At 35.1% G+C, this 15953-nt stretch overlaps 1 protein-coding gene across 6 annotated transcripts in view; it reads left to right on the top strand.

Moving 5' to 3' along the window:
- The window catches only part of IMMP2L (inner mitochondrial membrane peptidase subunit 2), a 460185-nt gene that overhangs the window by 241951 nt on the left and 202281 nt on the right, over positions 1 to 15953 (top strand). For 3 of the 6 annotated variants that reach the window (XM_080576908.1, XM_080576910.1, XM_080576909.1), the window contains exon 4: positions 505 to 582. The exons of the other annotated variants lie outside the window; for them this stretch is intronic. In XM_080576908.1, coding sequence (XP_080433034.1) covers positions 505 to 582 — 78 coding nt within the window. The remainder of the gene's footprint in view (positions 1 to 504; positions 583 to 15953) is intronic. 6 annotated transcript variants of the gene reach the window in all.

A 15953-nucleotide genomic window follows, 5' to 3' on the forward strand; every position in this document is an offset into this window, starting at 1 on the left:
TATATAAATTAAAACCTGGGTAAAATGTCGGTTTTGTTGAAGACAGTTTTGTGAATTACCGATTTCAGTGTGCTCAGAATTTTATGTCTTGTTTTTAGCAATATTAATGCAAAACAAGTCCATTAAGAAGAAGAGAAGCAAGAGGTTATATTTTCAGATATGCAGCTTTAACAGTTAACAGTTAATGTAACGTATGTGCTCCTGGATAACATTTGCTGAAACACTCCCCTGTCCTGTTTTGTGTGTGTATGTGTGTGTGTATGCATTAGTGTGTGTGTGCGTATACATTTCTAATGAATTTGTTTTTAGGGAACACAAGTGTATCTGCAGGTGGGATGATCCCATTTTCCATCTACTGTTGTGTTGGACAAAAGACATTAATTAGAAGAACTTTTGGCCTGATTCTAGTTTAATTTTCTTTTGTCATCTACATTTAGTCCACATATACAAGTTAGTTCCTTGTGGGTGTAATGTTCTGCTATTTACTATTTTCTGCTTCCACAGTGTACCTGGTTACCATAGAAGCTTATTTCCATTGCCTTGGGAACTTGAGTCAGTTATTAAACTCAGTCATCCTTCCAGGTATATGTATATGAGTACATTTTGTTTAAATAATATACATAGAAATGAATACAAATAAAGCATGTGGTATACATTCTTAATTCTGCAGAAAACAGATCTCTAAGGTGGTTCCAAACAGTGGCAAATGCATACAACATCATGTGAATGTGTAAACATGTTCAAGAGGGTTTTGAAAACACTTAATAAGAATTAGCCTAATTATCTTAAAAGGAGGGCCATCCCGATCTAGCAGTACGACTCTGAGTTTCAATCCTGGCTCTCCATATTGTACAAGGTACTCTCAAATTGAGCTCCAATGTGATATGAACTTCTTTTTTGTAGGAATATAAACTGACAAATTTTATAGCTGTTTCATTTTTCTGTTCTCTTATCAGCTTATAAAAAGAACCATTGGTATAATGTATAAAGGAAAGAAAATTACACTGTTTGGCATGACAGATGATTATTTCTCTGGATTCTGAATCTTTTTATTTAAAAATTGGCTGATTAAATTTTAGGATTTTAGTCCAGCTGTAGTGCTGCTTACATTGTTGGATAATAATGATGTTTTCAGGTTTGTTTTTAAATATATTTTAAATACATATACAGAAGACAGTATACCATGAATAGAACCCAAACATGGCAACTTTGCACAAAACCAAACAACTTAAATATCAGGCTTATGATCATTAGCATCGACCCACTTATGTATTTAAAATCCATGTTAGTTCATTTCCTTGCATGTTATTTTATATAGCCTTCACCATATTCGTACTATATCTCTTCAAGCAATTATAGCCTTTTCTTTTATGTTATGCTTTTTCTTTCAAAATACAAAATTAATTTTTGTTTGGGCAAGTATGTTCTATCTGTCATTCCATTTCTAGCCTTACTGTCAGAACTAAGAGATGTTGTATTCAGTCTGCTGGCAAGGCTGTTCTTCAGGTGTAAAAGATGTATTGAAAAAGGATGATTTGGGTAACATTATTTGCTAATTTAGCCAGTTAAGCCTTTCTGTAATTTTTACTGCAGGGGAAAAAATGTACCATCAACTAATGTAAACAGTTTTGAAACTGTCCTCGTTTCATTCATGTTTCTTATTGCAGTTCATTTCTTCATGTGAAACTTGAGGCTATATCATACAACACCTGCCTCTCAAGTTTTCTGTTTTTTCATGTGGGTGGTTTATATGAGTAGTCTTCTTGTGTCATTTCTGTTTTTGTCATCTATTTGAAACATAGCCATATATTTTCATATTCATTTCAAAATTTTGCCCAAATGATTAAATCCGTGTCTATACTTACACAGGAAATGTTATTTTCCAATAATATTGTGAAGATTTCTTACAGCTCACATTGCTTTGTTTTAAAGATATTAATATAACTTACCTCCCTAGCCCTCTTTGTTGTTCTATATGTTGTGTTTTAAAAGTATATGCTACCTACGGAGTTGGGAAATTACTGAGGGTCTGATGACTGTCTTGAAACTAATGCAGTTTAAAGTGAGAGGCACAAGATAGGACTAGAAGGCTTATCATATGATGGTAGATTGTACACTGGTGGATATTACACAGAATCTTTCAGCAGAATCAGTCTTACAATATTTTATAATGGTATCATAGTCCCTTCATATCAGATATTTAATTTACGATATTCTAATTTCTATTTCTAATCTCAGAAGTGTCATTAGGGTAACATGGCAACTTGTGACCAACTGCACTGTTTTTAGTACTATATTCTGATGCCTTAAAAATTGACCTCGTAGAAAGGTTTAATATACATTTAAATAATAGGTTGTTGTAAAGTGTTCAAAGGGGTAAGTCTAATGTCTGAATTATTTAGAAAAATGTGCAGAAGCAAGTCAAAAAGGCAAGATGGAAAAGGTATCTAGAAAGCAAAATTAGGCACTATATAGCTGATGCCAGAGTTTATCCCAGAATTCTTATTGTCCAACTTACAAATCTTTGTTTGTTTGTTTGTTTTAAAAAAAGATGGAGATGCAGTATGAGATAGGAATGCAAAGAGAGTAATATATATATATATATATACACATATATGTATAAATGAAAACTTGATTTCTAAACCAGGAACACATGCAGTGTAGACAAATGGTTGAAATTTACAGAACAGAACTCTTAAGTGTGTCATTGTATTGGAGAACAGTCTTGGGCTGATTTTCCTACAACAATGGACAAAAAAAAATAAGGTAACAAATCTTTTCTTCCTTCTGATCCTATGTGGAGTTCACAGCTAAGATGAAGGATGGATAGTACTGCTGAGAGTAAGTAGGGTCAGTAATCAGACAGGGAATTTATAAAATGAAAAGTGTACTGGGGCACACAGAAAATTTCCCTGGATAGCTTTTTGCACAATTACCTGCAGAAACAAATGTAGTCCATTTGCTACACAAATGTAGAATGTTGCAGTTAAAACAGAAAGAAAAATACATCTTTTCATAAGGATGCTAGGTGGCTCATGAGGAGATAAATTTGTTAAGTCTTAATCCTGGAATCCATTTCACACATTCTTGATACTGTTTTGCATGATCCACAAGACTCGGTTAAGTGCACAAAAAAAAAAAAAAAAATCTGCCAGGTTGCATAAACTAACCTTATCACTTCCAGAAGTTCTGTCCCGTACCTTCCCCCTTTTTGCTCTTTTATCTATGTCTTCTGCTCCTGTATTAGTATTTGGTACATAATGCCTGTTCTTATCACTTCTTCCAAATAAATAAAATTTATATGCAGATTAGGAATATGTTTTGGCACTTCTGATACTTATTTTGAAATAAATAAAATAAAAATAACTACTCTTCTTTGTGTGCTTATCAGTTTTGAACGGTTGCTGGTTTGAGTGGAGTTTGCAAGGTGTACAAATTCTGGCTCTGAAGAAAACAGCACTTATTTTTGGAGAACTTTTCTGTATGGCCAAAAGGTTAATTGTGTCAGAACCTGTTCTCTTTTCCTCTTTTCCCAAGTCATATAATAACTAGGGGAAGTTTTCTCAGCTGCTGCCCTGGAGTTAAACATAGAGCTCTTTTCACAAGTCTGCTCACTCTGCTGCCTCCTGTCCTCTTTGAAGTTTCATGATTTTTTAAAGGAGAAGTTTATCTTTATACAAATAAGTAATTAAGTCATAAATATTTGGACAAGATACATCATTTAATGATGTATTTCTTTGTCTGCAAGTATGCCTGCAATCTAACACTATGAGATGGTGAATGTCTATTTCAGTACTGCAGGGTGTTATCCCAGTATATATATATATATATTTATTTATTTTTTATTATTATTTTTTTTCCTTCTGGCCTTCTTATGAAGAAATGTAGTATCTTTTCTAATTGATCCATTAGGCAATCGACACTGCCATAAGTTCATATTGTGGAATCTGGCTGAGTTAATTATTTAAATCTTCCTGACTTCTAAATACCTTTCATACATTTAAATTGACATATACAATAATATTTTTAACACTGACTGGCACTCCATTTGGTTTATAGTCAGCATCTCAAATACATTGTTTAGTTATTAGTTATTAATATTACTAATTCTTCATGTGCATTACAAGTTTATAGATAAAGCAGCTCTGAAGGAGGAGAGATGCAAAATAGAGCTACACGGTTTGGGGGGAAAAAAGCAGTATTCCTGTTAGTGAAGCTTTTGAGAGTAAAGATACTTCTGCTGGTTATAATTTACTTACTACTTTAACAAAAATATATTGAAAATAAAAACAAACCTTTAATTTAAATTAGCAAAGTATTATTAATTTGATTTTGCTAATTATCTTTAGATATACCAGTGATTTAGATAAAAAAAAAACAAACAGCATTAATACATAGCAAGATATTGGTAGCTCCTAGGATATATGTTTTTGATGTACAGCCTGTTAAGGTGAAAGGACATGCTAGCTGCTAGCATTCAGTGTGAATAAGGAGCAAATTATTAAATGCCTGGGTTTTTTTTGTTTTGTTTTGTTTTAGGGAAAGTAGACACAATAGAAGCCATTGTCCATGGTTGCACTGGTTTGCTTGGGCATGCCCCGGTGAAAATTGAGGCTGTGGTTTCAAAACTGAGCTTCCTCAGCATCTGAAGGCTTTCAAGTCTGCCTTCACACCTCTCTCATCCTTTTCTGTTCCCTGATGAGTGTTCCTGTCACCCAGCTTATGTGCATACTGTCAGTCATTGTATTTGGGGTAGCTGTTTGCTCTGAGGTGGGTGCAAGCAGTTCCTAAAGGGGTTGAGCAACGCCCAGAAGAGGGCATGGCAGGGGAGCAGGGGAGAGAAACAGTAACAGCAGGGAAAGGGACAAGGAGGAAAAGATCTGTCCTGACAGCAGCAAGCTCTTCGTGTGCCTCAGGAGCCCTGGTACCGGGCCATAAGATGACCTGCTGCAGTTGTTCCTGCCTTCCCCCATCCACAGCTGCTTGTTCCCATTGCCTCCATGGGCTCTCCTACTCCTCTGACCCCCTTTCAGCCCTATCTGCATGCTGATATTTGGTACTGGCAACAAGCAGACAGAGCTCTACTTTCCTAACATCCTGGAAGAATGCAGTGAGTGATGGATCCACCAAGTGCTGCAGCCAGGAAGAGATAAAGGCTAATGGCTAAGAGAAGACCATGGCAATCAGCTGTTAGACAGGCTGAGGCTAGTGAAGAACTGCAGGGTAATGCTTCTGAAGTGTCTGCAGATTACATTGCTGTTGAAAAAAGCACATCCTCCTTTCCAAGGCTTGTTTTCACCCTGATGCTGGCTGTTGGCACAAGAACTTGTATGATAAACTGGATAGGGAGGCCGAGCTGGCAGAAAAAATAGCATTTTCTCCCCCTCTTGGATTAGTGTAATTCAGATCAGTGCTACTGCTGAAAGACATTTTTATTGAACTGTGGTTTAACTTGGAGGCAATAGGAAATATTTCTCTGAGTATAAAAATAAAGGCCAGGAAACTGGCAGATAGAAGAAGATGGGAAAGCCAGATCAGGCAAGTCAGAGAAGCAAGGGTGAATGAAACAAAACGGTGTAGTACAAAGTCTAATTAGGAACTAATAAGATTTTCCTGCTATAAGCTGGGAGTTATAATTGGAAGTGTCAGAGGAAGAGAGATCTGGTTTTATTACTCTCAGGCTGACTAAAGCCACAATGTGACACAGCAATGAAAAAAGGCAAGTGTAAATATACACCAGGATGTATTACTTACAGCGTTTTTCAGAGAGAAAAGAAAATATTAAAGGCAGTGAACATGATACTAGCGGAATCTCGTCTGTTTGTAGTGTTGGTCACTTATGATCAAAACACAACTTCTAAAAGGAAGAGGTACAAGATAGGTACCTAAAGGTGAGGAAATACAGACTCTGCCTTATGCAGCTATTATAAACAGATCTGATTATCTAGCCTTACAGAATAAAGAATTTGTACTGTCTTTTCTTTCTCTTCAACGGGTAATGCACTGCAAGAGAGAGAATGCCTGTTTAAGCTGTAGAACTATGTCAGCAGAGGAACAAATGTGTATATGCTGGCAGTGATGGCTTATTTCGTAGAAATGAGAGACAACAACCATCTGGGAGTGAGATTCTGGATTAGTCAGAAAATGTGCAGTTTTGGTTCTTTGTCCTATTGCTAGGATGCAACTTGACCACTTTGTCACATGGAATATATAAAATAGGTAATTGTAAAAGCTGGAAACTAGGCCTCGAAATCAAAAGATTCTTTCCAAATTAAAAACTTATTTTTTTCCTTTGCACCAGAAATGCTGGAGGTAAAGTGGGAATAACTAGGCACATACCTCTTTCATTAGAGGAAAACAATTGGTTACACTTCTTTTAATCGTGGTATTTAGTGCAGCTGAGGTTTATTTTCTATGACATGAAAGAGTGGTTTTTAAGTGAAATTTGTATATTGCAGTACTTCCTCTCCTGAAGCCTTTGAAGGCTTAGGCCTTCAAAGAACAAAAAATTCAGGCTATATGAGGATATATATGGTGATAAATTTAGTCTTATTTAAGAGCTGAAAACAAATGAAAAGATTAAACTTGTTCAGTAACTGACAGCGTGTATAAAACCAGTAAGATAGATCAGGAAATTATATATCTATTTATGATATATCTATTTATCTGCTTGTAGTTAGCAGCTACACAAAAGGAAATGCATGTTCCCTTTGATATCTTTTGCTTTTTTGAGTTGATTACACCTCTAGAAACAAAAATAAGTGGTTAATTACAGAATATTTTTGCATTGTTGCTAGCAACATTGGCCATTTTTTGATTGACAGAAGATAATGACCACTGAATGTCATTTCTTTTTCAGATCAGTCTTTTAACATAATTACACATTTAGGTTGTATATAGGAAGTCTTCCTGCATCTGTAGTAACTATATAGTGGTACTGCAGTAAGGTATGGTACTTTGATACTATAGTAAGGTTTTTGAAAATAGAAAATGAGGAGCTAAAATTACAAATAGAACAGAAATAGAAAATACAGACTAATTTTAGACTAATATTATCTCTTGCTGCTTTGACCAATTCAGAGATTTGCCTTTATATTTTCATTTAAAATTTTAGTTTTGATTGCGTTTTCTGAAACTTTTCCTTTGGGGTATAAATTCTGAATATTTCTTTCCTGAGGATTTTATAAGCTCAAGTATGGTGTATTTCTGCTGGAGGAGAGAGAAATAAAAAAAAATAATGGAAGAATAAAAAGGTGAACGAGGCCTTACTTTCCAGTAATTAAAAACTCTTTTACTTGTTAACTTTCCAGATTTTATAGCGGTGTTTGCTCCAAAGAGTGTGCCATTAATATCCTAAAAATAAGTGCGAATAAAATTAAATAAAATAGAACGATAAACTGAAAGACAGTTCCTGGATTTTATGAAGAGGCTTTGGTAAAGATTTTTGGTTTAGGTTTGTTCTTCATCGTGATGTTATACTCAGAATATGAAGAATTCTGCTTCCTCCTTAAGACAATCACATGTACTATTGCTTTCAGAGAAGTGACAGCATAAAGAACATACATATGAAATACATAAACTCCTCTAAAAGCTTCCTTAATAATTTGAGATTTTCAGCCTAAGGATTCTGGATATTTAGATGCCTTTGCATGGTTGTCTGTGTTTCAAAGTTTCCATTAAACTCTAAGATTTTATGTAGAACGAAAATATGCTTCTCATATTCATTTCTTATAAATATACACTCATCCCAACATACATCACTGTATCTTCCTCAGCCCTGCCTTGCAGAGAACAGTCTGTACTATGTAGGTTCATTGTTAACTTCAGGTGTGGCTGTCAATGTATATGTAAATCACTAAACAGTTGCTGAGTACATTCTGTTCTTTTTTTCTCTTAAATGGTAGAGAAGCTGAATGCATCAGTTCTCTAAGCACATTTGTACATTTTTGTGCATGTTTTTATCTGGCCCTAACTCCGCAAAACGCTTAGGCTCAATTCAAGTATTCCCAGCCAAGAGAGCCCTTCAGCACACGGTTAAATGCTTTCCTGAAGCGTGGCCATTTAGAACAGATTGCCAACGTTTCATGTCATGAGCAATAGACATTCTTACCTACATTCGTCCACCTTCATTGTGGATAATAGCTTGCTTAATGTATTTACCTACAAATCTAGCATGCAGTTAGGAGTAGCTCCTTTATCTCATAAGCTGTGTAGAGCATGAATGTTTTCTTCATTTGGGGGGCCCAGGCCCATTTTAGACCTTTGGTACTAAAGTTACATAGTAATAGTCATCTAGCTAGTAATTAAAGAGCCTATAAAGTTTGTAGGTTTAGTGTGGCAGAGTGACCAAAGATGTTGACGATTCTTTTTCCTTGCTACTGTGCATTTAAATTTTTAAAATTAATATTTTATTAGAGCTGTCTTTCTGTATTTAATATGTATTTTGGCAGCACAGTAAAGTTGGTTTATCGTGAGCATTAGTTTATGATTAACATTCAGAACCTTTGAGCTAATTGTTTAATTAAACATCAGTGCTGGCCAATGTTGTGCCCCTGGAGTGAGGTGAGTCCATTCCAAAGTGAGAACTGACTCTCAGTTCCAGAGTGGGAATGGAAGATAATAATGGCTATAATGTTTGTGTATGGTACAATAAATCCTTCATATGCATTTTAAACATTAGTTTATGACCAGAGAATTGCAAATATAACTCTCTGTGGACAGAGACTTAGGGCCTGGTCTTGAGAAAAATTTTCTCCCCGTACTCTTTGAATTAGTGCTCATCCTTTGTTTTGTAAATGTTGTTAGTAGTGTCAGGCCTGTCACTACTGATTATTAAAGAGATTTGTGATCATTAGATTAAATGCTAAAGCTATGTAACTCAGACTAATTAGCATTTCAGTAATATATATTTTTTTAATTTTCTTTTTCACTTGTGAACATCCTCTTGCACATTTCTCTTAAAAATACTGTTATGTTGGAATAGATGAAAAAGTGGGTGCTCACACAGGATGGCTTTCTTACCTCTTAATTTTTTTACTGTGGTCAAGAGTGCTGTAAGTGTGTAAGTGGCATATAATTCTGACTGCAATGTTCTCATTATCAGTAGGTAAAGAATAAAGATATTTTCATTTCAAGATCATCTGATAGATATGACTTGACTAGGACATGTGGGTTCTGTCTCATGATGATGGACTTTCTGAGAGATCTCTCTCCTTTCTCTTCAGCCCTCACTTGTTGAAGCATTGCAGGTATAAGCTTTTTGACTGCAATGTGCCAGAAATCATAACAGTATCAATAAAGTTATCGATTTTTGTCTCTATTTGTCAGAAACAGACTGCAAACCCAATCCACATGTTTCAGAGTTAAAAAGTGAGACTCTTGTAGGAGCCACTGATGTGTGTGTTACATGGCAGCCTGCAGAGAGCTGCTTAGTACATTTTCTCATTCCTACTTTGATTCTGCTGCCAGACAGTCCCAAAGTTTTCCATGCTCTTGTTGCTGCAGACCTTGGCCTTCCTCCTTGTAACATTTTTCCTATCATATGATCTTGTAATTTTACTCATTTTCACTGTTCTGTTACTACTACTCTTCAGATTGAGGACTTTTCATTCTCTGTGTCCAGTAAAACACCAGAAAAGCCCTTTTGGCCATCACATTGACCCATTCTCTTTATTTCATTATTTACTTTCATTTATTTTCATTATTCTTATTGCTACTTTCCATTCATATAAAGTGTTCTGCCAATACTGATCACCCCTATCAAGAGGCCAAGAACCCCAAATGGTTTGGCTCATCCTTAAACAGAACACTCTGTTAAATAAGTTTGCTCCATGTTTGTGAGAAAGCAATATTCTAATAGAAATAAAAGCTGAAGCTCTTAGCTTGTTCCATAATAGCTGCCTATTTTATTGGAAGTAAAGTTTGATTTAACTTCAGGAATGCTGGCCTATATATCTTTACCCAGCAGAGTGAGAAAAGAGTCTCAAGTGAATACTAAATTTTTTGTAGAATGACTGCACAATGTACAGATGTCAATTTTTATAGTGATGTTTTCATTAGTTGTCTTTCTTTTAAAAGTAGAACTAGTGGAAATTGCTTGTGACTGGGGTGACATCATGAATTAGAAAGGACATGAATTTAATCTCTCGTAGAGGCAGCTGTGTCTGGTATTTTAATATGGTTTTGGAAAGAAACAAAGGAAGGCTAATTAATGTGTTTATGTAAATTCTACAGATTACAGTGTTTACCACAGTCAGTTCTGCTTTACCACGGAAGGAAATGATGGTTGTCCTGTCTGTGTCTGTTGCAGTGATTTAGGGCCTACCCAAACAAATAATTAAAGAACTGTGAATGCTCTGGTTGCTAAAGACAAAAGCCATTAAACAACAGGCTGATGAGAAGAAGCTTCTGACTAAATAATTTTATACTAAATGAAGAAAGAAAGATTTCAGTTCAGATGGTGATAAGTAATTGAATTGCGAAACACAGTGCAACATTACCGTGACCATAAAACAATAAAATCTGTTCTGCACTAACTGAAAACATTTTTAAGGTTGATAACACTAGCAAATATGGATGTACCACTGTGAATCATACTTTGCTTTATGGAAGTGGTGAAAAGCCTTGTCTACTTGTTTAAAGGTCTTGTCCTCTTGCTCCAATACTGAATTCCTGCAGTGGCAGTAACAGAGGCACAGCCACAGGGAATAAGTCTTCAGTGACCACCGTCATCATTGCTACCATGCTCAGCAGACTTCAAGTGTTGATCAGGTGTCCTTATGCACACCATGAAATGCGTGAGCTATTGTTCATGTCTGGATCAATTTAGACCATTCAATTTTTAATCTGTAACATAGGAATCATCTTTTTTACTGATTTTATTTCTCTGCAGATTGGTTTCTAAGATGTGTAGAACTTTAAGCATTCCTACTTATTACTAGTCTAGCTTTTGTTAAAGTCAATGCTGAGTTAATTGTCATAAACAATTATAATTATGTAGAGGAAGGAAAATATGAAAAGTAAACAATTTAGTTCTAAATTGTTCACCTGGCACTGAGATTCAAATGGAAAAAACAGGGTGCAGAAACTCTGTAGCAACTAAGTTAAGCCAGCCCTCAAAAAAAAGAAGTTTTGCAAAGATGGTAATAGAAATGATTTCAGGCATTTCTTTAAAAAGAATATTCATACTATAAAAAATAATGATATACAGATAGACTAAAAAAACTAACGGAGGCAGAAAATCAGTTCTAACACTTCCTTTGCTTCAAATTTGGTAAATAACTTGGGCAAAGATGATAAAATTCAAAACATCTCTTTTCATTTTATTTATTTATTTATTTATTTATTTTTATAGTTCATGAGTTTCATTACAAAGCAGCAAGTACATTAGTTTGTATTTGGAGATACCAAAGTGGAGTCAATAATCCTCCATGTCTCTTACAGTAGAGGTAGAGGTCAATATGTTCTGTTTTGTTCCTAGATGTACCCTCCCTTGAAGGATTCTTTCTAAGAGTGATCTTCCTGCTTATGTTTAATGTTGAGATGTCTTTCATCTCAAGGCAGCATTTCTGAATTGATTGTAGGCATTTGGTCCCTTTGCTGATACTCCAAGTTTAATATTCTGACAGACTTTGACATTCCAAAATTCTCCAGAATGCAGACAATAATTTGATATGTTTCAAAAGGCAGAAAACTGACATGAATTTGGTCTTTGTGGTTAAATTATTGTTTATTGCTTTTCAGTGGGCAATGTTTCATCAGTGTAAAACTGGGATGGGGAATCCCCAGCTTCGTGCTGTTTTACTGTATGCTAATGAAGCTATCCTATCCTTTGTACTTTGTTAAACGTGCATTCATACTGACTTAATTCCACTAAAAGTAGGAATTTTGCCGGTGGGTTTTGCATGTGCCAATAACATGACAGTTGCAATGTGTTATTTTATCTGAACAAAGGGATCAGTGTCATTGGGACAGCCTTGGGACCGGGGCACTTTGGCTGCCAGTTGAAATTAGGCCAAAGAAGGAAAGAAACAAACACAAAAACCTGCAATGAGAAGAATTTTTCTTTTGCAGAGTGTTACATTTTTATGAAGTGAAAAATCAATATGTAGAGGAACGTTAATTTTATTACATGTTAAAGCTTTAACAGAGTGAGAGAGCTTGACTTAATGTAGCTTTGGTTGGAATAAAGGCAGTTGGGCTGAGTATGCTGCAGTCTTCAGAGCTGCTCCTTTCCCAGGTGTGCCATATTTAGGTTTTGCCTATTACTCCAAATTACCACTTCATTGATTCTTGCTGATACTAAAGATCTATAGATGACATTTCATTTCACTCTAAAATTGAAATGCCTTTAGATCACTTTACATCAGAAGCTGTAAAGACTTTAAGGTTTTGATACCAAATGTGACATTATCAAATAGAATTTAAGTGTTGTAAGCCTCTGTGGATTTTGATAATGTAACTATTCACTTTCCTTGTTGTCTGAAATCCAGAAGTATTTTACCTACCTGTAGTGGAATAGTCATAAAATGGAATAATATATGATAATTTTCATATTTGAGTAAGTCCTGTATTTTGTGTCTTTTAATGACTGTTGTTTGGGCCTGGCTGTATGGCAAGTAATTTTCAATTTATCTACTATCAAGCTAATGTTGTCCAAGATCTGTTCCATGGGTAATTGCTGTTGTGCATTTTCTTACTACTAGGTGATATGAAAGATCTGGAGTTCTGTACAGGGTTAGAGATGCATCTGACAGTAACTCCTAGCAGGCTTGAGCTATTGCTGTGAAATGGCAATTTTAACAGTTTGACTGACAAAAAATCTTATGATAGAGCATTTTTTAAGGAAGAAAAAAGAATACCCTACTGTGATCTGATGTAACCGTCAATAGTAAATGCTTCTTGAAGAGGAATAAAATCAGTGAAATTATTAGATGTCTGTAAGAACTCTTATCTACTTATTTTGTATGAATTCACAGTTTGGTTTTGGTGTGGGAAATGTAGATCTTGATTTCTATGTTTGTATGTCTAGTATTTTTGTGTCTGTTCTTTAGATTAGCATATATACTTGCTCATACATATGAGACTAAGTCATCAACTTTTTAATGATTTAGGATGAATAGCTACAGTTGTTATCAGTTCATTAAATGAACCATAGAAAACAGGACTCCCTGACCTCCTGAGGATGCTTCTAATGTAGCTACCTCTCATCAATGTAGAGTCAGCTTTATCTAAATTATATCTGACAGTTCTCTGCCTAACCCCCTCTTAATAGCTTTCAGTGACTGAGTGGTTTAAGCTAGACAGAATTTCCTGAATTTGCTTATGTGATAGCACAGGAGTCAGTACCAACAGTCTAAATTCATTAAGTTGCAGAATCATCTTTTTTTTTTTTTTTTTAATGGTCACTATTAACATTTAAGAATGAGTTTACATTCATTCCATAATGAGAATAAAAGAAAAAGGAAATAAAAATAAAGAAAAGGGAAAAAAGTTGTCTTTTGTGTCAAACTTTGTTATGATTCTAGAGTACTGTATAATGAGGATAGTTTATAATGTATTATTTTTTAGATGCTGGATTGTTATACGGACCTATTAGATAAAAATTTTCACTGTTGTATGGTAAAAATCAAGACATGTCTTATCGGACTCTGGATGCAATAGCATCCAAAGATAAATCAATATCGCAAGAGATAGTGACAGTGGCACATTAGGTTGTTGAGGATGATGAACAAAAGTGAGGATGATGGAAGTTTAGATTTAAGAGGGAAACATTAAGTGCCTGTTTATCTTATACATACATATATTTACATTTGTGTGCATCTGTATGTATGTATTTACATTCAAATTATGTATATGCTCAATTTATACGTATGTTTGTGTTATATTTACGTAAGATCTCTGCATATATTTTTAATAAAGTAACTGTTTATATTTTAGCTAAAAATTAGGAGATTGTTAAGGAAGATGAAGTTTGAAATATTTTGTACCTATGAAGACCAAAGGTAGGAAAGAGTATGTAGGTAGTTCCATAGGATATTATGGATATTATTAAAATAAAAATTTAGGTTGAATCTTGGAAAAAAAATCTTTACTTATTAAATGGAAACAGTCTTCCAAGAGGAATGGTAGAATTCCTATTTTTAGGGCATTAGAAACGTCACTGGTGAAATACTAGATATGTACCATGATATACTAGATAATGTACCATGGAGAACAATCTTTGTGTAGTGCAGACAGAATAGTTGGCCAACTAGGCATTTTTAATTTGTAATACATATGATTCTGTTTTTCTATTCAGATTTTAAGCATCTCTTTTTAAAAAGGCCTATTCAATGGATATAGAATAAGATATAGATATAGAATATAGAAAAGGGTATACTGGGAAAAGGGAAGACATGCAGAAAAAGGGCAGCATCCATTTCATGTGCATTAACAAAATGTATATCCTGTACGCTAGTACTTTCCCAATAGTGAAAAACACTGCTGCCTCCCTACACACAGGCAAAGACTATAATATGGGGAATAAGAAAAATGGTTTATTAATATGATGCATTGCTTTATTGTAAATGAGATAGATTCTGAGGAAGAATTTTCATGTGGCTATTATACTGATATTTCAATATGAGCTAGTGAAAGTCACTGGGACTGCACATGAAAAAAGACATGAAAAGGATTGTATGAAGAGTATCTTAATCAAAGTTGTGATTCAATAACAAATTAAACTGATTCATCTACCATTAAGCACATGAGAATTTTAATTGACTTCAGTAGGTCAATATGTTGGTGATGTAAGGCAAGTATTTGTGTACATTGGGGCCTGCTAGCTATTGTTGGGGTTGCTGGAAGGTAAGTGTAAGATGTTTGCCTAACAGCATACTACAGTGCTTGTACCTCCTTTGTATTTGGGAAGCATGCAAAAATGTATTTGCAGCAGGCATCCCTTTTTCCATTTCAGTAGCCTGTATATTAAGAAGACTGACTAGTTATTTACAGTAGTAGTAGTATTCCTTTTTGTTCCATTTACCTTGACAAATCAGTTCAAACCTTTACTTTTTTTTTTTTTTTTCAGATCTTAAGTATCCAACTGTGTTATCTGGTACATTATAGATGAGAGGGAAAAATAAAGCCTGGAGTCAGAGTTTCAACAAAAATTTAGTCCAATTATATTTGCCACATATTTTGCTTTAGTCATTTGATCAAATAATTCAATCTCTATGGTGACTGGCTTCATGATGCATTTTAGAATGGCTGATTAGTGGGTACCTGCCTTGGAAATGAAAGAAGAATCACATTTGGAAATTTGAGATGTCTTTCATTCCTAATAGAATTCCGTGATTAACTGTCACGTTCAGCTTCCAAACTTGGTCTAAGCTGGTCAACAGAGATGACTGCATGTCAACTGCAGTTTCATCTAGAATTAACTAGAATTTCCTAGAAATAGGGTTTGTTTTGGCAGGTGGTCTTTCTTAACTGAGCAATCTTCAAATCTTCACTGGGAAATCACAAAGGCACTGTTAAGCCTGAATTGCTAAGTTTAAGAGTTTATCTTTTTTGGTGACAAAAAGGTCACCACTGGGTTTCATCCTTTCTTATTCCGTATAACTAGAATAGCAGAGGAGATCCTTCCTTCCTTCCTTCCTTCCTTCCTTCCTTCCTTCCTTCCTTCCTTCCTTCCTTCCTTCCTTCCTTCCTTCCTTCCTTCCTTCCTTCCTTCCTTCCTTCCTTCCTTCCTTCCTTCCTTCCTTCCTTCCTTCCTTCCTTCTTCCTTCCTTCCTTCCTTCCTTCCTTCCTTCCTTCCTTCCTTCCTTCCTTCCTTCCTTCCTTCCTTCCTTCCTTCCTTCCTTCCTTCCTTCCTTCCTTCCTTCCTTCCTTCCTTCCTTCCTTCCTTCCTTCCTTCCTTCCTTCCTTCCTTCCTTCCTTCCTTCCTTCCTTCCTTCCTTCCTTCCTTCCTT

Source organism: Anser brachyrhynchus (genome assembly GCF_964034855.1).
Source record: "Anser brachyrhynchus genome assembly, chromosome: 1".
In the NCBI taxonomy this organism is placed as follows: Eukaryota; Metazoa; Chordata; class Aves; order Anseriformes; family Anatidae; genus Anser; species Anser brachyrhynchus.